We start from the raw sequence: 26,043 nt of genomic DNA on the forward strand, positions 1-26,043 counted from the left end.
AGACAGGATTGATTCATGATCTCATAGTTAGGGATCCTCTCGGAATGAGCGATCACAATATGGTGGAATTTAAAATACAGATTTTAAATCTGTATTTTAAATTCTCAAGGGTGAGAAAGTAAAATCAAATACTAGTGTTTTGTTTTTAAACAAAGGAGATTACAAGGGGATGAGAGAAGAACTAGCTAAGGTAGACTGGGAGCTAAGACTTTATGGTGGAACAGTTGAGGAACAGTGGAGAACCTTCCAAGCGATTTTTCACAGTGCTCAACAAAAAGGAAGGACGGTAGAAAGAGGGAAAATCGACCGTGGGTATCTAAGGAAATAAGGGAGAGTATCAAATTGAAGGAAAAAGCATATAAAGTGGCAAAGATTGCTGGGAGATTAGAGGACTGGGAAATCTTTAGAGGGCAACAGAAAGCTACTAATTTGCAAGAAGTTTCGAGTGCAGAAGCAGGGATGGGTTGCTGCAATTGTACAGGACATTGGTGAGGCCACGCCTGGAGGATTGTGTGCAGTTTTGGTGTCCTTATCTGAGGAAGGATATTCTTGCTATGGAGGGAGTGCAGCGAAGGTTTACCAGACTGATTCCAGGGATGGTGGGACTGTCATATGAGGAAAGAATGACTAGGTTGGATTGTTCTCACTGGAGTTCAGAAGAATGAGAGGGGATCTCATAGAGACATATAAAGTTCTAACAGGTCAAGACAGGGTAGGTGCAGGGTAGGCTAGATCAGGATGTACTTCTGAGGCTATATAAGGCTCTGGTCAGACCCAATTTGGACTATTGTGAGCAGTTGTGGGCCCCGTATCTAAGGAAAGATGTGCTGGCCCTAGAATGATCCCTAGAATGAAGAACTGGTCGTATGAGGAATAGTTGAGGACTCTGGGTCTGTACCCGTTGGAGTTTAGAAGGATGAGGGGTGATCTTATTGAAACTTACAGGATACGGCGTGGCCTCGATAGAGTGGATGTGGACAGGACGTTTCCACTTGTAGGAAAAAGTAGAAGCAGAGGACACAATCTCAGACTAAAGGGACCATTGTTTAAAACAGAAATAAGGAGGAATTTCTTCAGCCAGACGGTGGTGAATCTGTGGAACTCTGAACAGAAGGCTGTGGAGGCCAAATCACTGAATGTCAAGAAGAAATCAAGAAGGCATACAGCATGCTTGCCTTCATCGGACGGTGTATTGAGTACAAGAGGTGGCAGGTCATGTCACAGTTGTATAGGACTTTGGTTCGGCCACATTTGGAATACTGCGTGCAGTTCTGGTTGCCACATTACCAGAAGGATGTGGATGCTTTGAAGAGGGTGCAGAGGAAGTTCACCAGGATGTTGCCTGGTATGGAGGGTGCTAGCTACGAAGAAAGGTTGAGTGGATTAGGATTGTTTTCGTTGGAAAGACGGAGGTTGAGGGGGGACCTGATTGAGGTCTACAAAATTATGAGAGGTATGGACAGGGTGGATAGCAACAAGCTTTTCCCAAGAGTGGGGGTGTCAGTTACAAGGGGTCACGATTTCAAGGTGAGAGGGGGAAAGTTTAAGGGAGATGTGCATGGAAAGTTTTTTTACGCAGAGGGTGGTGGGTGCCTGGAATGCTTTACCAGCGGAGGTGGTAGAGGAGGGCACGATAGCATCATTTAAGAGGCATCTAGACAGGTATATGAACGGGTGGTAACAGAGGGAAGTAGACCTTGAAAAATAGGAGACAGGTTTAGATAAAGGATCTGGATCGGAGCAGGCTGGGAGGGCCAAAGGGCCTGTTCCTGTGCTGTAATTTTCTTTGTCTATAAAAGAGATAGATAGGTTTTTGATCAATAAGGGGATCAGGGGTTATGGGGAGAAGACAGGAGAATGGGGATGAGAAAAATATCAGCCATGATTGAATGGCGGAGCGGACCCAGTGGGCCGAGTGGCCTAATTGTGCTATGTCTTATGGATGTCAGCGACCCTCCAGGATAGGCAATTGTAGGAGTCCCAAAGGCACAGGAGGTGGCAGCAGCAATGTGTGGCACCAAGGACAACACTGTTAGAGTTGTGATCACAGTGGAGAACCTGGTATAAGACATGAGCGGAGCATGAGCGGAGGTGGCCAAGACGTGGTTCAGCCAGTAACGGCCAGAGCTGAGCACCTCAGCAACATGTCGCAGTCGCTGGGGGGCATGATCCTGTACCAGGTGGAACTTAATGAGGCTTTGTTGGGCATTTTCAGTTTCAGTTGGGCAATGCCAAGGCCCTCCAGAGAATGTCCTGGTTGCTAGGGTTGGTCTCCCAGGCCAATGTGGGCATAGCCGAGGCGCTGCAGGACGTGTCCCATTCTCAGTTAGGCATTTCCATGGACTCCAGAGCATGTCCCAGTCACAGAGGAGCATCGCTGAAGATGCTGCAGACATTGGAGAGTCACCAGGCCTGGCAGAGCCAGATGACATCGGGGCAGCCAGGGCTCAATCCAGCTGCCCCTCTGTCCCGAGGTGAGCGTCAGGGCCCTTTGGGCACTGACCAGGAGGAGGGAGCGCTAGGTGCCAACCTGGAGCCACCCTATGGAATAGCGATGGCAGCCACCGGCTCCCCCGAGATCCATCCCACTGACAGCAACGGGTCCCAGAATCAGCACCCAAAACAGGGCGGTACGGCGGGGCATGTGCCGCCAGCAAGTGCGCTGGGTCCATCCGGCCCCAAAGCCCCCCAGAGGATGCCTGTCAGGGGCATCAAAGGCCACAGGATGCAGTAGGCAGCAGGCTGCTCCCACTTCTGATGAGCAACTGGGGAGACCTTTGCCTTGGAGACCTCGGGTGAGTGCCATTCAGCGCTGGTCTCCACAAATGGGGACCAGACAGACGCCACTCATGGGGCTCTTCCAGGGGTTCGGAGGACTCCAGGTGCATGCCCCTTGGGGCTAACAGTACCCTGGGATTGCTGGTGCCACCCAAGCACCCTTGTACTGCAAACCTAACAACCAGGAACTGCCAGCCTGGCAATGCCACCTGGGTGCCAGTCTGGAACTGCCATGGTGCCCAGGTGCCATTTCCAGCTGGCAGGGGCACTGCCAGGGTGCCAGGTTGGCACTGCCAAGGTGCCACACTGGCATTTATTTCCACAGTGATGGTCGAGGCTGAAGTGGCGGTTGGTGGTAGGGTGTGGCGGTTGGTGGTAGGGTGCGGGGGCCCCTTCCATAGCGCGTTGAGGTTGGAGGGGTTGGGAATTGCTTCGGGGGCTCCAGAGATAGGGTTGCTCCTCCTCTCATGGAGCTCTGCAGTGCACAAAATAGGGCTGTGTGTGGCCTCGGCTGTGCGTTCCCTGCTGAGGCCCCCTAACTAATGCGAGTGCCGCTTTATAGCGTTTTTTTCTCGGCGCTGCAAGCAATGAGAAACATGTCCCCGCTGTGGGACTTTGTTCCCACTTAGTTAAATCGCACCCATAGATTACAAAGTAAGAAGTCTTACAACACCTGATTAAAGTCCAACAGGTTTGTTTGGAATCACTAGCTTTCGAAGCGCAGCTCCTTCATCACTCACCTGATGACTTTAACCTGGTGTTGTAAGATTTCTTACTGTGCCCACCCCAGTCCAACGCCGGCATCTCCACATCATAAGATAACAAAAGCAGGGAAGTCATGTTGGAGTTGGCAACTGGCACAGAATGCCAATTTGCATGCTCAAGGCAACTTCAGTATGCAGAAAGGTGCCCTAGGTGATTAAAAGCTACTCAATGCAGTATAGCACATGGCAGATATCTGGTCCAGATTGAGTACAGCAGATCACAACATGATATTCCACAGTTAGGTCCATCTGATGGGTGTCAAACACTAACCACCAATATACTGAATTTCTGAAATCTACTTCCAGTTGTTAATATACATAGTCTATATCTACTTTAGGAAACCTGATATTATTAGTGACCAATGAGAATGTACATCAATATGAAACAAGACCATGTCATTTTTACACCCACCTCAGTTAGTAAGACATCCTTAACAGAAATGAGTCTGTTGGCTTCGTACACCTGGTTCTTAAAAACAAGAATATTAACATTTTAGATATTCATACAACACTCTAGCAATGTCTTGTAGCAAGAAATTGAATAATGCGAAGTTGAATATCATGGGCTTTCTCCTGATCATTTTTGTGGTTCTTTTGCCAAAGTTATGGACAACTGGGAGCTGTTGACCTTCCTGCACCCTGCCCCCACTCCCACCTACTCCCTTAGAGAAATTCAACCCACATGTTTGTAAAGGAGAGGGACCAATAATTAATTTTTAGTTTTGGCAATCAGAAAATATGATTCATTTGATACTGTGAAATCCTAAATCAGCGGTTAATAAAAAGTGCATTCTGCAATTAATAATAACCTGTTACAACCCCCTGGGCTAGTGCGTGGTCAATTCCAGCCTCACTTGACCTGGAGTCGCAACACAATTGAAATTAATAAATCATTCTTAATAAAACACCCAAAGTCTTTGGCCCTTACCTGCCCAATAACTACAGAACCAGTTTTGTAAATTTAAACACAATTAAGGTTATTAACAACAGTAACTATAATTAAATATGCAACAAATACAGCAGGTTAACTATTATCGAATTCCTAACCCCAGCCCGCAACACTTAAATTCATCCTATCCTCTACTTACACACAAGAAAAACATGGAGGGGAGAAAAGGTGGGTAAAATAATGAGTAAAAGTTAAAAATAAGTGTTTGTTTCAGATGGTTGTTTCTAGCAGACTGCCCTTCAAACCAGGCTTTCAGGTTAAGATTCCTGTCTTCTAGCCTGTAATGATTTTCACTGAGCTTAATTTAGGTCTCTGAAGTTTCAGCTTTTCGGGAGAAAACACAAGGGAGAGAAAGAGGTCGTTGTCTCTCAGCATCCAGGATACAACTCTGCTTTCCTTAGGTCTCTGGAAATCATTCCACGAGGATAGGGCCCAATCACCACTTGTTATCAGATGGTGGTTGGCTTTTAGGCCAATTTCTTGGCCACCAGCCAACCAATCGACCCGGGTCCCACCCCATCTCTCGGTGCCACAAAGTCTGAGTTCCACTGCTCGAAAATCAGCACCATGTACAATGTTGCAACGTTTTGAATTTCTCAGTCTCTCTGCTGATTAAAGATACCCCTCCATTAAACATCCATGGATCAAAATGATAACAACAAAATAGATAAAGGGGAAAATAGGGTATCAACAGGAAGGGCCTTACAAACCACACAAATGATAAGTACCTAGTTTATATCCTCAATCTGCTGCATTTGTTGGCCTCAGCCAGGGAAGCACGACAATATCACAATCATGCCCTCACCTAATATTTATACTTCCAGCAAGAAGCCTGAAATGGAATGGCACTGCATTGTAGTGACTTACAACAAAAAATATTAAAGAAACTGCCAAAAAGATTTTTTTGCACTTTTTAAGTACTTTAGTGACGTACCTTCAGCTCAGCCTTCTCTGATACTAATTCCTCATTTCTCCAATGTGTATAGTCTTTCTCGGCTGTTAATTTCCCATTCTGCATTACATGCAAGAAAAGTTTAATTTTACTTTTTTAATCTACTAGTGCTGTTTCAGATTTCAATCTCAGAGACATCGGGCTGGATTCTCCGCTTTTGGGATTCTCCGTTACGCTGGCAGTGTTTTCCCAACATCGTGGGGTTGCCCACAATGGGAAACCCCATTGGCCGGCTGGCAGGACGGAGAATTCCCCCTGCCGGTGAGGGTGCACCACACCCAGAGAATCCCACCCATCATATCTCTTTTTCTAATTCTCATGTTATATTTATGAGTCATAGGAAACAGAGAGTAGTGGTCAATCCTTCAGACTGAAGGAAGGTTTGTAGTGGTCGGTTTTGGGATCCTTGCTCTTCCTGATGTATATTAATGACCTAGGTCTTAGTGTACAGGGCACAATTTCAAAATTTGGGAGCAATATGAAACTTAGAAGCATTGTAATGAGGGTAGTGTAGAACTTCAAAAGGACATACAACAGGTCAGCAAAACTGGAGGACAATTAGCAGGTGAAATGCAATGCAGAAGAGTGTTAAGTGATTAATTTTGATAGGAATAAAATGAAGAGACAATATAAAGAGTAGAACTCTAAAGAGAATTCAGGAGCAGAGGGATCTAAATGCAGGACAGTTTTAGATAGCAGTTAATAAAGCATACAGTATGCGAAGGCTTTATTAATAGGGACATCAATTACATGGCTGAGTGGAGAACTGATAGCAATATTCAAAATCATGAGGGGTCTGGATAGAGCAGATACCAATAAACACTTCCCAATGGTGGAAGGATCAAGAATGAGAGGACACAGATTGAAAGTGATTGGCAAAACAAGCAATGGCGAGATGAGGAAAATCTTAACACGGCAAAGTTGTTCTGATTTGGAATGTACTGCCTGACAGTGTGGTGGAGCCATGTTCAATTAAGGCATTCAAAGGGGAGTCAGACTGTTATCTGAATAGGAAGAATGTACAGGCTTACAGGAAGGCGGGGGAATGGAACCAGATGAATTGCTTATTCGGAGAGCCAATACAGACGCAATGGGCCAAATGGCTTCCTTCCGTGCTGTAACAACTCTGTGCTTCTATTATGTTGATTCTCTTATTTTTAAATACCTGTCATTTCTGTCATTTATATAATTTCCGTACACAAAAGAACAGGTAATAGCTCTCGATATTGAAGCAATTTTGATAATTAGCTACTTAATAGAGGTATGAAAGTGGTGAAGTGTGACTCATCATAGGACAATAACTGGCCTCCACTGCTTATAGTATACAATACATTGAAAGAGTAGAATTAGATTCAGTACTTTATACAAAGTCAAATGACCCCATTTCAGTTATTCAGTCATTATAAATGTGCATCCTTATTAACAGGTTATGTCGCTAGGTAGTGCAAATCATTGTAGCACACAGCAAGCAATGATTTTATCAGGGTACCCATTATCCCAAGAAATCCACCAGTGGGTTAACTACTAATGTCCATCGCAAGCCTAAAGCTTCACTGGTCAATATACACATTGTGATTCCTACAGCTCTATGCGCTATATGTGGCGACTAGGGGCTTTTCACAGTAACTTGATACTTGTGACAAAAAAAGGTTATTATTATTATAGGATTGGCATTATTAGCAATCTGATAAATAGGGCCAAACCATTTTCTCACCATGCAAGCTTGACACGGGACAATAAAGCTATTGTGCGAGACAATGGCTACCCCAATCAGTTTACTGCTCGCTGTGGATAGCACATACTCATGAATGGGCCTACGGCTGCCACTTTCAGACCTGCAAAATCCCAAGACTACCACAAATTATCGTGGGAGGGTATGGTAACAGCTGAAGCTAGACTGTGAACAATTTTGGTCCCCTTATCGAAGGAAAGATACACTGGCATTGGAGGCAATCCAGAGAGGGTTCATGTCATAATATACACACATGTACATGATGGTGCATAGACACAAACTGACTGACACACTGAAAGACCAATCAACACACAGAACACAGCAGCCAATCACCAGACAGGACACGGCCACTATAAAGCCAGAGGGCACTAGTTTTCCCGCTCATTCGGGATGCAGCCTCTGAGACAGCCAGAGCCCGTAATCAGTAGCACGAACATCTACCATGTGCTAGCAGTATAGTCTGGTCAGGTTAGCCATAGGTCTTCAGTCAACCTAACATAGTGTCGACCCACAGTGCAAGTATGTTTAACAGCTCATAGTTAAATAAAATAGAGTTGTACTTCTACAAGTGTTGGTAGCCTGTCTCTCTCACTGCTCTGGTAAACGCAGTCCTTGCAGACCCAGCATACCCAACACATCAGTTTACTTGGTTGATCCTGGGTATGGAGGGAGTTTCTTATGAGGAGAGGTTAAGTAGGTTGGGTCTGTACTCATTGGAGTTTGGAAGAATGAAATGTGACCTTATTGTGACATATAGGATTCTCAGGGGGCTTGACAGGTTAAATGCTGTGAGGTTGTTTCCACTTGTAGTAAATCTAGGACTAGAGAGCATAATCTCAGAGTAGGGGGTCACCCATTCAAGACAGAGATGAGGAGGAATTTCTTCCCTCAGAGGATAGTAAACCTATGGAATTCTTTACCGTAGAGAGTTGTGGAGGCTGGGTCGTTTATGTTCAAGGTTGAGGTAAGACAAATTTTTAATCAGTAAGGGAATCAAAGATTATGGGGATAAACGGGAAAGTGAAGTTGAGGATTATTATATCAGATCAGTCATGATCTCACTGAATGGCAGAGCAGACTCGATGGGTCAAATGGCCTGCTTCTGCTCCTACACCTTATGGTCTTATGGCTGGATAGAGTGATATGAGTGTGCTGGTCTGGTGTTTGAATATGGTGCCCGGACCTTCAAACCTGTCAGCTGACGGTGGGTGGACAAATAAGTTGCCAGCTCGCCAGGACATTCGAAGGGGAACTTGTTTGTAATTAATTAGGTTCCAAGCGCAGAATCTGGCACAGATCCCAACATTCTGGCCAGCAGGAAGAGCGCCATCAGAACTGCCTGGTGCAGCAATTAGTCTCAAAAATGAAGAACTTCACCCTCTGTGTTATTTGGGCTACAATCGTTATTATTACAAAATAGCATATGTTCTGACCACAGGTGACACACCAATATACATTTGAATGAATCTATCCTTGACCTATCGCATCAGTCTAAGCGGTTACCTCTTCCTGAAGCTGGAAAATCCTCATGCTTAGGTTCTGTTGTTCCTTTTCCTGTTGAAAAAACATTTAATTAAATTACTGTAAAGGGAAATTAACGTTTTCCATTATATTCTATTGCAATACTGTGGTATAATTTTAGTCATATCTGTAAATTTTCTGACTAGACCTTGCGCACCATTCAGTGTCCTTGTTGCGGCCGACTTTGTGTCGGGACGAGAACATCGAATCTTGCGAGAGGCCTCGCACGATCTGGATCTCGCCTTCATTGGGCATGGTCCAGATCTATATATTTAAATGTGTTGACCGGCTCATTTAAATATACATTCACCAGATTCACCCACGCCCAGGAGTCAACGGACGCGACTGGGAGACATCGCAAGGGTGCCGTTTAGTACTGGTTCACACACACGTGTTAAGGCGTAATGGCACCTGAGGGTGTCCCAGGCCAATGGAAACACCCCAAATGGTTGGTGACAGGGCAGGGTGGCACTCTGGCTCTCCCAGTGGCACTGCCAGCCTGCTTAGATTCATGTCTCATTACATTCACCCCCAACCATCTGTTCTGGGCTTGCAAAATCCTACCAACTGTCCTGGCTTGAGACAATTCACACCTCTTTAACCTGTGATTATCCCTCACTCAGTGGCACCATTTGGACCTGTAAAGAGTTAATTACCAGAGAAGACTCACATTTAAAGTATCATCTTGCATCATTGACTTTGTCTAAGAATGTGTTTGTGGAACCTACCTCTTCACCCACCTGATGAAGAAGCTGTGCTTCGAAAGCTAGTGATTCCAAACAAACCTGTTGGACTATAACCTGGTGTTGTAAGACTTCTTACTGTGCCCACCCCAGTCCAACGCCGGCATCTCCACATCACATCAAAGTGCAATTTGAGAAATACCCTATTTTCTCCCTCAAAGGCTAAATCACTCTTTCTGCCAGAGATCCTGCTACATTTCTACAATATCTTCTTCCTGTGGCTTATTTGTGTGATCTGTTCCTTATCTCAGTTTAAGCTGCTCTTTTTGAACAAGTGGTCAGAACACCCGGGCTAGCAAAGAGAAAAAGTATCATTCAGTGTTCAGTTGCCCAATGACTGTCCAGACACTGCTGGAAGAAAGCTTACTACAGGACCAGGTGAGGAAAAGATCAGGTTTGGCTGTTACACCCTTTATTGTTGAAGAACCTGCTGACAATCACTATCAAGTATCATAAGTGTGGGCAACACGGTGGCGCAGTGGGTTAGCCCTGCTGCCTCACGGCGCCGAGGTCCCAGGTTCGATCCCGGCTCTGGGTCACTGTCTGTGTGGAGTTTGCACATTCTCCCCGTGTTTGCGTGGGTTTCGCCCCCACAACCCAAAAGATGTGCAGAGTAGGTGAATTGGCCACGCTAAATTGCCCCTCAATTGAAAAAAAAAAAATGAATTGGGTACTCTAAATTTATTTTTTAAAAAGTATCATAAGTGAAGAATACCTGTTATCTGTCATAACCCCCTTAATCAGTAGAATGGGGAAGGAACCCGTTTTTAGTTAGCCCCAAATAATTTTGAACGTAATCTCGCTTTGTTTTAAAAAATCAATGCTGGCCCTTTTTTTTTGTTTATAGATACATACCAGTTGTCTGTTATGGCTCTGCAACTTGTAATTTCTGTCCTCCAGGTTCTTTGCAATGGATTTCAAATCCTCTAGTTCATTCTCTAGTAACTTTACATGAAGTAATACTTGTTGAGAGCTGCAAGGATTAACAAGAACCATTATTGAGAATATGGTTTGACCTTTAACCGATAGCTTTCATGTAGTTTCCTTAAGATTATGGTGTGGCTTCCTTAGAGTTCTGTTCTACACTGGGGAGTCTTATTCTACAATAATTAAAAAATTCTGCAGATGCTGTAAATCAGAAGAAAATGCTGTAAAGGTTCAGCATGTTTGGCAGCATCTGTAGGGAGAGAAACACAGTAACACAGACACAAAACGCTCATTCTCCTCACTCCACACATCCTGCTAGACCTATTGCGTTTTTCCAGCATTTCCTATTTTTATTTAATTTTATTCTACACTTTGGTGCAGGCCAGGAGCACATATTATTAAATGTTTTTTGTTAAACCCATGAATTTTCATTAAAAGTGGACAGAAAATTCACTGTGACAACACAATATTCCAAAGAAGGAAATCACCCTTTTACATTGACATACACTGAGTAATTCATCATCACTTCATTGCTAAAATCTAAGGGAACTGACACTTTGACCTCCTGACACTTTCTGGTCAAATAAAATTACATTTTTAAAATGCCCTATCTGGTTATAAATCATAGTCATTATTATAGCACACATGGAGGACACTTAGCCGAATAAGTACATGTTGGCATGCTATAGAACAGGAGCTTTCTGCTGCCCGTCCCCCTCTCCAAGTTTTTAATTATTTGTAGTTCTATCCCTCTTCAGTTCTGCAGAAAGATCATATGGACTCGAAACGTTAACTGCTTTTCTCTCTCCACAGATGCTGCTAGACCTGCTGAGTTTATCCAGCATTTTCTGTCGAGCGCTATCAAGATAAGTGAAAAATACCATTCTCATAAAGACAGCAGACCACGAGAACGCAGCCGTTCCATCTCACATCGCAGATGACAATCAAAGCTGATGGTGATATTTAAGCGCAGTTTTCCCCAAAGAGATGTCAGAAACACATTGTCACCTACATTCACGAGAAAAGGATGGGTGGATCCTGGAAATCCCTACCTAACAGCACTGTCACTGTACCTACACAATATGGACTGCAGTGGTTCAAAGAGGTGGCTTATTCTTGAGAGCAATTGAGGGCAATTAGAGTTGTGCAATAAATACTGGCCTAGCCAACGATGTCCACATCTCCTGAGTGTATGTAAATAAATGAAAGCAGTAGCAAGAAATGGATCAAATAAGTTTACTGCAGAAACAGAGAATTGTTACAACACATGAAGCCATTCAGCCCATCATGTCTTTACTGGCTCGCTGAATGCGCAATTCACCGAGTGCCTTCCTCCAACCTTTCCCTGCACATTCCTCCTTTTCAGATAACAGTCGAATCCTCTTTTGAATGCCTCAATTGAACCTTCCCTACCACACTCACAGGCAGTGCACTCCAGGCCTTAAATCACTTGATGCATGAAAAAGCTTTTCCTCATGTCGTTTTTGCTTCTATTGCCAAAACTTGAAGTCTGTGCCCTCTCTCTTTTGTCAGGACTATGCAAAGAAAAAGGTTTGCATGTCAGAGAGATGTTCCAATCCCACATCATTGACAATGTAGTCAGTGATGAGAGATCGACCCATATGGTAGTGGTTCCCATTATACAAATTTTGTTCAGCCTTCTGAGTGTGTCCAATGGGTTTTTTGGATTTTACTTGAGCCCAAATCAATCCCTCAAAAACATTAACTGTGTAAAAATCCACCTGATAGCTTTTACTTAAGTATAAGCATAATATCATTCCATAGTGTCAGCTTTATTCCTCATTCCATTACTCAATTTATGGCAGTGCAATCATGTTTGCTGTTATAAAACTGATTACCACCGAAAACATTTGCCTGACAGCCATTGAAAAAAGTTCAATTATTAAAATCAGGAGCAGAATTTTCCATTCTGGAGATTAAAACAAAGTTGGAACAATTCCCACTGGGTGGCTGGGGAGATTTTTGGGTCAGATCTTCCACTTTCAGCTCATTAATTATGCATCAGCAAGGAACTTGTTGAATCTCGTGGCAGGGTGGGCAGTGATTCGTCGGCCCCACCCGGCCCCAATTACCTCATGGGGTCAAAGTTTCCGGAGCCATATTTAAAAGGCACCTGCACAGACATTCATGCATTACCGGTCAGTGTTTGTTGGACAGATAACATGACCCTCAACCCCACGGTTCAGCCTGGAGGTTTTCTTCCAGGCCGTCCAGAAAAAGCAGGAGGTCCTCCTTCCTCAGGATGGAAGCTAGGAGACTTGCCACCTGATTATGCCTAACAGAGAGGAGGTCACCAGGGAGATCAGCGCCCGTGGCACACAAAAAAAAAATCATCCTACAGTGCAGAGTAAATGAATCTTCTCCTCACTCCAAACACATACATCCTGAAGGGCACCAGGCATTCGAAGGGCTAAATTCCACAGGGGTGTCACAAACTACCAGCAAATTGGACATCAGATGTGAATATCTGCCAGCCATTTTGAGATCACCATCTATAAAAACTCAGGAAATTTAAGAAGGTGATTCAAACGGAAGTTTATTTAAAACCTTAGCAGAAACACGGTAGCACAGTGGTTAGCACAGTTGCTTTACAGCTCCAGGGTCCCAGGTTTGATTCCAGGCTTGGGTCACTGTCTGTGCAGAGTTTGCACTTTAGATATAGAGAAATACAGCATAGAACAGGCCCTTCGGTCCACGATGTTGTGCCGAACTTTTGTCCTTGGTTAATCATAGAAATTTGGATACTAGGGGCAATTTATATTGGCCAGTCCACCCAACCTGCACATCTTTGGACTGTGGGAGGAAACCAGAGTACCCGGAGGAAACCCACGCACACACGGGGAGGATGTGCAGACTCCACACAGACAGTGACCCAAGTCGAAATCGAACTTGGGACCCTGGAGCTGTGAAGCAATTGTGCTATCCACAATGCTACCGTGCTGCCCTTAAGTAGAAATTAATCTACACTCCATTATTCTACCCTATCCATGTACCTATCCAATAGCCGCTTGAAGGTCCCTAACGTTTCCGACTCAACTACTTCCACAGGCAGTGCATTCCATGCCCCCACTACTCTCTGGGTAAAGAACCTACCTCTGACATCCCCCCTATATCTTCCACCATTTACCTTAAATTTATGTCCCCTTGTAATGGTTTGTTCCACCCAGGGAAAAAGTCTCTGACTGTCTACTCTATCTATTCCCCTGATCATCTTATAAACTTCTATCAAGTCGCCCCTCATCCTTCTCCGTTCTAATGAGAAAAGGCCTAGCACCCTCAACCTTTCCTCGTAAGACCTACTCTCCATTCCAGGCAACATCCTGATAAATCTCCTTTGCACCTTTTCCAAAGCTTCCACATCCTTCCTAAAATGAGGTGACCAGAACCGCACGCAGTACTCCAAATGTGGCCTGACCAAGGTTTTGTACAGCTGCATCACCACCTCACGACTCTTAAATTCAATCCCTCTGCTAATGAACGCTAGCACACCATAGGCCTTCTTCACAGCTCTACCCACTTGAGTGGCAACTTTCAAAGATCTATGAACATAGACCCCAAGATCTCTCTGCTCCTCTACATTGCCAAGAACCCTACCGTTAACCCTGTATTCCACATTCATAATTTGTCCTTCCAAAATGGACAACCTCACACTTGTCAGGGTTAAACTCCATCTGCCACTTCTCAGCCCAGCTCTGCATCCTATTTATGTCTCTTTGAAGCCGACAACAACCCTCCTCACTATCCACAACTCCACCAATCTTCGTATCATGTGCAAATTTACTGAACCACCCTTCAACTCCCTCATCCAAGTCGTTAATGAAAATTACAAACAGCAGAGAACCCAGAACTGATCCCTGCGGTACACCACTGGTAACTGGGCTCCAGGCTGAATATTTGCCATCCACCACCACTCTCTGACTTCTATCGGTTAGTCAGTTCGTTATCCAACTGGCCAAATTTCCCACTATCCCATGCCTCCTTACTTTCTGCATAAGCCTACCATGGGGAACCTTATCAAATGCCTTACTAAAATCCATGTACACCAAATCCACTGCTTTACCTTCATCCACATGCTTGGTCACCTCCTCAAAGAAGTCAATAAGACTTGTAAGGCAAGACCTACCCCTCACAAATCCGTGCTGACTATCCCTAATCAAGCAATGTCTTTCCAGATGCTCAGAAATCCTATCCCTCAGTACCCTTTCCATTACTTTGCCTACCACCGAAGTAAGACTAACTGGCCTGTAATTCCCAGGGTTATCCCTATTCCCTTTTTGAACAGGGGCATGACATTCGCCACTCTCCAATCCTCTGGTACCACCCCTGTTGACAGCGAGGACGAAAAGATCATTGCCAACGGCTCTGCAATTTCAATTCTTGCTTCCCATAGAATCCTTGGATATATCCCGTCAGGCCCGGGGGACTTGTCTATCCTCAAGTTTTTCAAAATACCCAACACATCTTCCTTCCTAACAAGTATCTCCTCGAGCTTACCAGTCTGTTTCACACTGTCCTCTCCAACAATATGGCCCCTCGCGTTTGTAAATACTGAAGAAAAATACTTGTTCAAGACCTCTCCTATCTCTTCAGACTCGATACACAATCTCCCGCTACTGTCCTTGATCGGACCTACCCTCGCTCTAGTCATTCTCATATTTCTCACATATGTGTAAAAGACCTTGGGGTTTTCCTTGATCCTACCCGCCAAAGATTTTTCATGCCCCCTCTTAGCTCTCCTAATCCCTTTCTTCGGTTCCCTCCTGGCTGTCATGTATCCCTCCAGCGCCCTGTCTGAACCTTGTTTCCTCAGCCTTACATAAGTCTCCTTCTTCCTCTTAACAAGACATTCAACCTCTCTTGTCAACCATGGTTCCCTCACTCGACCATCTCTTCCCTGCCTGACAGGGACATACATATCAAAAACACGCAGTACCTGTTCCTTGAACAAGTTCCACATTTCACTTGTGTCCTTCCCTGACAGCCTATGTTCCCAACTTATGCACTTCAATTATTGTCTGACAGCATTGTATTTACCCTTCCCCCAATTGTAAACCTTGCCCTGTTGCACGCACCTATCCCTCTCCATTACTAAAGTGATCCCCGTATCTGCGTGGGTTTCCTCCCACAATTCAAAGATGTGCAGGTTAGGTGCATTGGCCGTGCTAAATTGCCCTTAGTGTCCAAAAAGGTTGGGTTGGGTCGGGTTGTAGGGATAGGGTGGGGGTGTGGGTTTAGGTAGGGTGCTATTTCTAAGGGCCGGTGCAGACCCGATGAGCCGAATGGTCTCCTTCTACACTGTAAATTCTATGATTCCATGAAACTGACACTGGAGGCCCTCCAAGTCTGTGTGGTGTGAATTCTTCACAGAGAATGTGGCAAATATGAGCTACCACATCCCTAGACTAGCAAAGGCATCTGTGGCACTGTCTTTCAACCATCTCCATGTATAAGTTGTGTCTTCTGTAGACCCTTTGTCATGTCAAACGTCTATGTGGATTTGGTCCGTCCTTGTCATCATCTGGTTCTTCCTGGGCCTCGCTGGCTCTTCCTAGAATCATAGAATTTACAGTGCAGAAGGAGGCCATTAGGCCCATCGAATCTGCACCGGCCCTTAAAAAGAGCACCCTACTCAAGCCCATGTCTCTACCCTATCCCCGTAACCCCCACTTAACCTTTTTGGACACTAAGGACAATTTAGCATGGCTAATCCACCTAACCCGCACATCTTTGGACTGTGGGAATAAGCCGAGCACCCGGAGGAAACCCACGCAGACACATGGAGAACGTGCAGTCTCCGCACAGACAGTGATCCAAACTGGGAATCGAACCTGGGACCATGGAGCTGTGAAGCAACTGTGCTAACCACTATGCTACCTCTTGTTCCTCAAAGTGAGTGTCTTCCCTGAGCTTTGCCAAGTGGGGACAGGCCCTTCCTCATTCACATCAAAGCAATCAAGAAAATGATGTTGCCTGCAACCTGCATTCAAAAACTCCTCGTTTCTCTGAAAGAATACAATTGAGCCATCAATGTTAATTCCCCTTGATTTGTCTTCACCCATATACAAGGCAGTTATACCTTCTCTAGCTTATCACTTTCCCTTCATCCACACATCACATACCAAGGTCACTGCTTGCAGGATAGTATCAGCCTGGAGGACGACATGGCTAATCTTTCCCCTCAGATACGAATGCACATTCACAACATGGGTGATGCTTGTCTTAGTTCAACTGAATTTGTGGGCTCAGGAGTAGGTTAAGTGAATGAATGTTCCTCTCCTGAAGCAGAGTCCACTGGAATCCTGGGAAGTCAGGCCACTCCCAAGGATGTACGGTACTAGTGGCATCATCTTCTGGTTAGATTCACATGCAGAACAGGATTTCACTTGGTTCTCCAAATCCTAGTCTATAATTAGGCCACCAAACATACAACTTGGCTAGACTTTTAATTCGAGGCACATGGATGAGCCTCATGAATATCATCCATTACTTGCGAATGACGGGGTGAAACGATCACTCTCGGCCCCCACAACATGTAACCATCCTGCACATTTAACTCATCTTTCAGCCTCACATAAGATTTCAACCTCCCATCTTACAGGATAAATGGCCATCCTTGTATCAGAAATCATTCAGCTTGTGACAGAATAGGATCTGTTTAATTTGTTTGGCACTCATTGGAGATTGGGCAAGTCTCTCTGGTCAAAAAAATCTTCTCGGGAAGACACAATACCTGGGTCGGTAAATCCGGTAAAGGGAGACGACTTAATGCGTCCACGTTAGCACTGTCCTTCCCTGCCCTATGCACAATGCTCTACTGATACGCTAACAATGTAAGCACCCAGCGCTGCATTCTTGCTGAGGAATACATTTCAACTCATTAAAAAGGCTCCTCAACGGCTTGTGGTCAGTATGGTGAACAAATGACCATAGGAGGTATAGATGGAATCATTTTAGCGCAAAATTGATAGCTGGACCATCTTTGTCCAACTGTGAACATGCTTTTTCAGCCTTTATCCGCATTCTAGAAGCAAAACTAATGGTTTTTTTGGACCTTCCTCCATTACATGAGAAAGTACTGCCCCACACCAGAGGGCAAGGCATGACATGACAAAATAAGTTTCCTGTCTAGATCAAAATCTAGGGGCAGCACGGTAGCATTGTGGATAGCACAATTGCTTCACAGCTCCAGGGTCCCAGGTGCGATTCCTGGCTTGGGTCACTGGCTGTGTGGAGTCTGCACATTCTCCCCGTGTGTGCGTGGGTTTCCTTAATCGCTGAAACTTTCTTTTACACAGGAGTTAAGCATTGTGTAGTAAATCTGTGGCCAAGGTACTCCACGCTTGGTGCCTGAAAAATGCACTTGCTTTGTTTCAGACGCAGTCCCGCCTCTGAAAACCTCTTTAAAACTAGATCCAGGTTGCTGAGGTGCTCCTCCTCAACTTACCCCAAATTTTAATGTGATCAAAGCAGACTGCAGCATGAGGAAAGCCTTGGAACTAGTTGTCCATCACCCTTTAGAAGATCGCCAGACTGGAGGATGGCAAAAACCAAACGATAATCCTAGAAGAACCCTTTTATGTGTGTTGATGGTCATGCGCTGCTTCGACTAGCAAGAACTGTTGATACGCCTGGCTCATGTCCAGTTTTGAAAATGTCTCGCCTCTAGCAAGGGTTGAAAACAGATCATCTACCTCGGCAACAGGTAGGAATCCAGCTTGGAAACCTGATAAATGGTAAATCTGTAATCCCCACATATGCGCACAGAGCCATCACTTTTAAGAAAGGAACAATTGGAGCTGTCCAATGTGAAAACTGAATGGACTCAATGATTCCTAGCCTTTGCAGCCATCCAACTCCTCCTCCACTTTGACATTCATTTTTTTCTTTGCCCCTTACACACTCAGGAGAATTGAACGCTTTCTAGTCTCATCTGTGATCCCATTTGCCAAGAAAATGTTTCAACCTTTCCCGGATACAGTCCAGTTCTCTTTTTCATTCACAAACTCACTGATAGATCCAAATATAACCATAGTGCTGCGAACTTGTCTTCTGTCAGTAAACTTAGCAAAGCTTCATGTTGAACGTGCTGAAACTCAAATGTTTTTATCCTCATTGCCAAAAAGATGTGGTTACTTGACCACAAAACGGTAGTTGAAACACGTTAATCTTAAAGTTAAAGTTATCTGTCTTTAATATATAAAATAATGAAGTTTAAAATACAGTATGGATTCAGAAATGAGAGCATTTAGTTAAACATCAAAATAACAGTAAAAGAATAGAATTAGAAATAATGGCAGGTAAATACGAGTATACACAACAACTAATGATGACACAGCACTTACTGATGACATCAGCAGTGGATTTTAAAAAAGACGCAGAATAATAACTATAACAGCAAGAAACTGACTCCAAATTTAGTGTCACCATCTGTCATGTTTCCCTCCGCTGACAGCAGAAGATTCCACTCCAGGTTTGTATATAGTAAAGTTAGACTGCATTTTAAACTAACACAAACATTTGCAATTCTGATGGTTACACATGTATTTTATATTGGTATTTTCTTACATTAGGCAGAGGATTTTCTCACACTTGCATAGCACAGGCTTTAATAGAAATTTTATTTCAAGCTACCTTTTGAGTTTATTTTTCAGATCAAAGATTTCCTCAGTCAGACGTACATTTGCTTCCTCACATCCCTCTACTGATCTTTGTAGTTTTGCATTTTGATCCACCAACTTCTTGTTCGTGTATTCCAGACGCTCAATGTCATTGATTAGCTCAGTTGTTTCTCTTGAAAAGAAAAGGTACATTTAAAATTGATTTCAAAGACAATGTTTAAAGACTCTCACCCCCATATCAGGATTTGTGTTATCGTTGAATATGAATATTTCACTTCCAATTTTCTCCTTTCAGCTCATTGCCGAAACTGAATTCCTTAATAGGGTCTATTCCCATGCAACATATTTGCTTCCAGTATTTTATTAATGAGGTTGTTTTACTTAGTCAATATTAATTGAACAAATTAATAAAAGGTAGCAAATAGAGTAGATTATTAGAATGCAATGCCATGTCTAGAGTGGTTGGGTTGAAGATGGAGCCCTGTCCATTTGTGGCTGTGTTTGGGGTATCGGAAGATCCAGAGCTCTTCACAGGAGAGGAACCGACGCCCCATTTGGCAGGAACGGATAGAGGCTTTGCACATTCTAAGAGCTCAGGAGGCCTGAGAATGGTAAGTTGAATAGCATTTATTTAGTTAATGTACAGGCCACATGGCTTACAACTCAAAGATCTTTTGCCGCCCCCCCCCCCCCCCCCAAAAGGGAAGATTCACCCACGATGGATTGTTCAGGGGGCCTCTTTTGCAGTTTCGTACATGGCTGTGCTGCTACCAGCTGTGGGGCCAGTTAGGGGGGGTGTATATTGTGCTGGGGTATGCCTTTTTCATGTATAAAGATGAAGAGGCAATGTTGTGGGCCCATCTCCGATTACGACGTCTTCCCAGTGTACGGAGGGTTCTGTGTCCATAATCAAAGTCCATAATCCATGTCCTGCTGGTCCAGGCATAGGATGGCAGACAGGGTTGTCAAGGCACAGACCATCGTGGCTTCTTCCGAGGCAGGTTCCCTGCACTTGAGATGGTCCACGTGTTTCCGCACGGTCCTTTCCCTAGTCCTGACCATGTAAGGCATTGGCCTCATTTTCTCCACTACACTCATTGGGCATCGTTCCCAAAATTTTGAACTGATACTGTCCCCTGGTTTAAAACCTGTGTTGGTGATCGTGGTACCTTTTCTAGAGGCCTTGCTTCATTTCTACCTTTCCACCTCAGCACGGGAACATTAAACACAGGAAGGTCCATAGACAATGGCCCATTAGAAATTCTGCCAACACTCCAGTGGTAGAAGACATTTGGTGCACATCCAGCCATTTTTAGTGGGTGTCTATATGGATCTCATAAATGGCACAACGAAGTCGGCATGCAAGCGCACCAAGGGGAACATGGCCATTCCCAAGGGTGGTGCGGGGCTGATAGAGGGAGCTTCTGGTGCTCCTGGCAAGCTGCACATTGCTATAGCATTCAATCGATTACGCCATCAAATCCTGGCCACCATGCATAGCTCCTCATGTGCCTTTTCATCTTTGAAATACCCAGGTGTCCACTATGCAAATCTTGTAAGATCATGCACCGTCCCGGTCGCAGGATGACCACAAAGAACTCCCAAAAGGAATTGCTTCATAAGATAGGCCCGCAGCTCACCTGGGGGACCTCCTTGTAACCCGCAGTGCAGGATGATGTGGCATAATTTCGTCTGCACAGGATCCTTTTGGGTCCATGTGAAGATTTGTGCAGCTGTCACAGATAGGGTGTCCATGAAGTTCAACGTTAATACAACTTTGTCAGTTATTGGCGGAGACGGGGGGCTGCTTACAGGCAGTGGAAATTGGCTGAGGGTATCTGCCTGTGCAATCTGTGCTCCTGCTCAATGTTCAAATGTATATTCATAAGCTGCCAACAGCAGTGCCCAGCTTTTGATTTGGGCTGAGGCTATCGGTGGAATTATCACATTTCCCTTAGAGGCCGAGTAAGCACATGGTCCGTGGTCACTGGAAAATGACGGCCATATATTAGCGCAATTTTTTTTACCGCTTATATCACCGCCAGTCCTTTTTTCTTTTTCTGCACTCTACATTGGACAGGGTTCAGGACACATATGCTGACAATCTGACCCATCTGTGAACAACACTGTTCCAATGCCATATGGGAAGGCGTCGCATGTGGGGACAGGTGGTCTTGACAGATTGTACTGTGTCAATAGTTTAGGGGCTGATTTAGCTCAGCGGGCTAGACAGCTGGTTTGTGATGCAGAACAAGGTCACCAGCGCGGGTTCAATTCCCGTATCAGCTGAGAATTCTGAATTCTCCCTGCGTACCCGAACAAGTGCCGGAATGTGGCGACTAGGGGCTTTGTACAGTAACTTCATTGCGATGTTAATGTAAGCCTACTTGTAACAATAAAGAGTATTTATTTATTTATTTAGATAACAGGAACTGCTGTTTCACTCTGGACAACTCTTCCTCCTGTCGCACTTTCCAGGCCCATTTTTATTTTTTCTTCATTAGTGCACACAGGGGCGCCAACAGGGTAGCCAGGTTTGGGATAAACTTCTCATAATAATTTACGAGCCCCAAAAACAACCTCAATTCTATTGTATTTTTGGGTGTCAGAGCTTTTTCGTCCACTGGGTGTAACCCGTCCTTATCGACAGTATGTGACTACTTTTCCCTTGAACATGCTCTTGCCTCTCTTCAGACATTCATCTACATGGACCAGAGGATCTCTAAGTGGCCCAGGTGCTCCTTCTCAGTGGCTCCTGTCATGAGCTACTCGCTGAAAAATCACACACGCTGGTGACACCTCGAAAGGAAGCCAGATTGGTACAACCCTCTGTGGATGTTGATGGTAATATACTTCTCTGATGCCACGTCTAAATCCAACTGGAAGGACACATGGCTCATGCCGAGCTTCGTGAACAAGTGGCCCCTGGATAATTTCACGTACAGGTCTTTCATCTACACGCAGCATGGGGTAGCGGTCCAAGCGGGAGGTCCTATTCACCATCATTTTATAATCACCACACAGGCAGACTGATTTATCTGGTTTCAATACCGGGACCACTGGTGTGGCCCACTCCATGAACTGGACTGGGCATATGAATCCCAAGCTCTTTAGTTATATAAAGTAGTCTATTTTTGTAAACAGGGCATGTGTTTCCAATCGGGCCCTGAAGTTGGGCCTCCGGATCAACATAAACTTTCACCCGGCCCCCTTTATTTTTCCTAGGCCCTCCTGGAAAAGCTAAGGATACTTTCTAAGACCTTCATATAAACTGCCAGTGCCTAACCGGAAGATCTGTTGCTAGTTCAGATGGAGTTTCTCTAACCAATCATGGCCAAGAAGACGGGGTCCTGGCCCTTGCACCATTACCAGTGGTAGCCTAACTGTCTGTTGACTGTGGGTGACTGAGGTCACCGTGGTACTTCAGATCGCCAACGGCTCCCTGGTATATGCTGTCAGTGGGGCCTTTGTATCACTCAAGGCCAGGGGAAAAAATCCCATACGGAGCCTAAGGAGAGTCCAATAATAGAGACAACAGGCTGTATCCATTTCCATGTCTAGAGGGTGACTGTTGACTTGAGGTTTTATCCTAATTGTGGATACTTTGGGGGTCGTGATGTCATTCAGCTGCATCAGGTCTTCCTCCTCGGGAGGGTCCCAGGTCCTGGTTCAGTGTCACCTGGCCAGGGTGACGTGTTCTGGTGACCTCAACCGCTGCAAGTCCTGTGACAAGTGCAGCACTGTTGTGGGTAACCCTCACCATCCTCCGGGAAGATATCCTGTCAGACCACGGTGGCCCTTGGCCATGGCGTCTGTTTGCGATATTGTACTGCCGGTTGTTGATTTGGTGGTGACTGAGTCACGCGAGCACAGTCACTTGAGGGTGTCATTCTTTGGAATGAGGGCCACCCCAAACTGTGTACGCCATAATCAACGAAACCCTGGAGCTCCTCGCAGGAGAGAGTCAGTTCTATGGCCCTTTTCAGGTCCTAGGCCAGCTCCGCTAATAGTTTTCTCTGGGTTGCCATATTGTTGATTCCACACATCAAATGATCTCTTAACATCTCAGGGAGGGATGGACCAAGTCATAGTGTTCTGCAATATTACAAAGCTGCGTTAAGGAATTCCATCACCGACTATCCAGGGGTTCGTCCAGCCATATTGAACTGGTACCTTTACATTACAGGTGGCTTGGGGTCATTGTGATTCACAACAAGTTCCAAGAGCTCAGTGAACATTGAGTTCAGGGCTGCGAGGCAGGGAAGGCTCTTGATTACGCTGAATGTCAGGACCCCACAGGCGCTCAGGAGTATTAACTTCTGTCAGCCTTCTCCATTGATACCATTTGCCTCGAAGAATCACCCCATCTGCTCAGTACACTGGGCCCAATCTATGCATGTGTCAAAGGTCTCTAGCCTCCTGAAAAGCAGCATTTTTAAAATCCCATTGACCTCACTCCCATGGTGCGGTAAGGACAGCTAGAATCTCAGCTGCTGTATCTTTCCTCGACACCAGTATAAAAGCACAGGAGGCCCGAGAAAGTAAGTTAAATAACATTTATTTAGTTAACGTAAATGACGCAACGCAATTTACAACTCAAGTCCCAGTCGAACTACCGGAAGTGCTGGTCCCAGTCTGGGCCAGCTTTTAAAGGGCAAGTTTATGAGCCCCAGCAGGGCGGGCCTCCACCCACTAACAGGGGTGAGGGTTATTACTCACATCAAGGGCTGGATGCCCCTGGTGTGGGGACGGGGCTTCAGTATCAAGCACATGATTTAGAGGCGGCTGTGGAGGGAGGGAGGGGGGGGGGGGGGGGGGGGGGGGGGGAGTTGGATGGGGGGTAGGAGTTGGATGGGGGGGGAATGGTCAAAGTAGCTGAGCTGTCAAACTCAGGATGACCACGTAATTTGGGGAGTTTGGATGGTCAAGAGAAGCATCACCTTGCTGACCGTCGCTGTCTCTCTCACACCCCTCACCAGAGAAATGGCATTTGAACTTTGCCTACTTTGCAAGCTATCTATGCTGCCATAGCAGATGCAGTGACGAGAGCACCAGGACAGGGAAGACCTTGCATGACGGGAACCTGCCGCAGAACAATAGGGGCCTGCCCGTAAGGCTCACCTCAGTCTCCCTTCGCTCTGCCATGAAAGCACCACATTCAACAGCCTCCTCACATTTGAGGGCAAATGCCTGCCCTTTTCAAACCCTGTCTGGCTCTCCCCAATCAACTTTGGAAGGTAGGTACCCTCCAACCTGAACGCTGGCACATTTGCCAATATCCTGGCATCTACTTTCTGATATATGGACCATATCTCACCGTATCCTTGTCCTTCTTAACCAACAACGAGATGGGGACCTGCCCTGTCCTTTTCAGCAAGATACCCCTATCCATCACGTCCTCGAACATTTCCGCTATCAATGGCACCAGCCAGTGAGTGCGGCTGGGACCTATCCACCCTCTGCTCCAGCTCTGTGTTAGAAATCCACCCCCCCCCCCCCCCCCCCCCCCCCCCCCGCCCCCCGCCCCACTATCAACGCACGGGTATCCAGATCTGGAATGGCACACAACGGTCTCTTCACAAACCCCACATCATCCTAATTGGGAGCATATGCTCTCATCAGCACCACCAGTCTCCCCTCCAATGCACCCGTAAAACATCCGGTTCGGATGCCTGACCCACAAACGAGCAGGGTACAACACCCCAAACTTCACCCCACCCTTGTAGGGGGCAGCCTTGATGCAATTATACCCGGCCAGTTCCACTCCCAAGTCTTGGTAGATCCTCAGCTCGTTACCTTCCCAAGTGCACTTTCTTGTCTGCGTCGCCCATCTCAAAATCTTCTCAAGAGTGATGCAGCCGTGCCACGAAAACCCTTGGAGCCTCCCCCACCTTCGGCCTCCTCCTCAGCGCCCTGAGCGCTCGATCCACCTCGGTGGGACGGTTAAAGACCCCCTCCCTCGCCAACTTCTCAAACATGTTCAGCACATATTTTGTGGCCTGCTTTCCCTCGATCCCTTCAGGCAGCCCCACAATCCATAGGTTCTGCCTCCTTGACCAATTCTCGAGGCCTTCCCTTATCCCTCAACCTCCATCGAGGCCAACAATTCCTCTTATTTGCCTACCTACCCCTCCACTTTCTGGAGCACCAGGTCCTGCACCTCCAACCTCTGCTCCACTCTCTCAATGGGTTGGCAACGCTGCCCCAGCACGCTCTGCCATCTTTCTTGTGTTGCATCTTGCATAACGTCTCGCTCAAGCTGCTGCCTCCTTCTCATTACATTTCTGGTCAAGCCATAAACCAGACTCACTGACAGAGCATACTATCGTTCAGTGCTCATGCACCTTTCACCATTCAGCATCCCTTAATTGAAAAGATCATAGAATTCCACCTTTAGCGGGAACCACCAAATATGCGACCACTCACTCCATGGCCGCCTTCGAAGTCCGAAGTTATGCACTTTGGTAGGAAGAATAAAGAAGCTGAATATTATTTAATTGGAGAAAGACTACAGAACATTGCAGCACTTAGGGATTGGAGAGTCCTCATGCAGTAATTGGTTCTTCCCCAGTTAATTATTCTTCCTCTGCATTGCCTCTTTTCTTTGATGTCGACTCTCCCCCAATTGATTATCATAGAATTTACAGTGCAGAAAGAGGCCATTTGGCCCATCGAGTCTGCACCGACTCTTGGAAAGAGCACCCCACCCAAGGCCAACACCTCCACCCTATCCCCATAACCCAGTAACCCCACCCAACACTAAAGGCAATTTTGGACACTAAGGGCAATTTATCATGGCCAATCCACCTAACCTGCACATCTTTGGACTGTGGGAGGAAACCGGAGCACTCGGAGGAAACCCATGCACACATGGGGAGGATGTGCAGACTCCGCACAGACAGTGACCCAAGCAGGAATCGAACCTGGGACCCTGGAGCTGTGAAGCAATTGTGCTATCCACAATGCTATTGTGCTGCCCTCTTTAAAAGGAGCCGACTTCAATGGGGCAAGGGGCTGAGCCAGTTAGACTGGAACAAA

At 45.7% G+C, this 26,043-nt stretch overlaps 1 protein-coding gene across 10 annotated transcripts in view; it reads right to left on the reverse strand.

Annotated features, from left to right (window-relative positions):
- LOC119956439 (inositol 1,4,5-triphosphate receptor associated 2-like) overlaps nt 1-26,043 on the reverse strand; it is a 140,966-nt gene that overhangs the window by 68,549 nt on the left and 46,374 nt on the right. For all 10 annotated transcript variants that reach the window (XR_005458638.1, XM_038783667.1, XM_038783670.1 and 7 more), the window contains 5 exons: nt 19,019-19,177; nt 10,295-10,412; nt 8,679-8,729; nt 5,426-5,503; nt 3,955-4,011 (listed from right to left, as the gene is read on the reverse strand). Coding sequence is in view for 9 of the 10 variants with exons in the window: in XM_038783667.1 (XP_038639595.1) it covers nt 3,955-4,011; nt 5,426-5,503; nt 8,679-8,729; nt 10,295-10,412; nt 19,019-19,177 (463 nt within the window). In the remaining variant the exon portion in view is untranslated. The remainder of the gene's footprint in view (nt 1-3,954; nt 4,012-5,425; nt 5,504-8,678; nt 8,730-10,294; nt 10,413-19,018; nt 19,178-26,043) is intronic.

Source organism: Scyliorhinus canicula, chromosome 23 (assembly GCF_902713615.1).
Source record: "Scyliorhinus canicula chromosome 23, sScyCan1.1, whole genome shotgun sequence".
Taxonomy (NCBI): domain Eukaryota; kingdom Metazoa; phylum Chordata; class Chondrichthyes; order Carcharhiniformes; family Scyliorhinidae; genus Scyliorhinus; species Scyliorhinus canicula.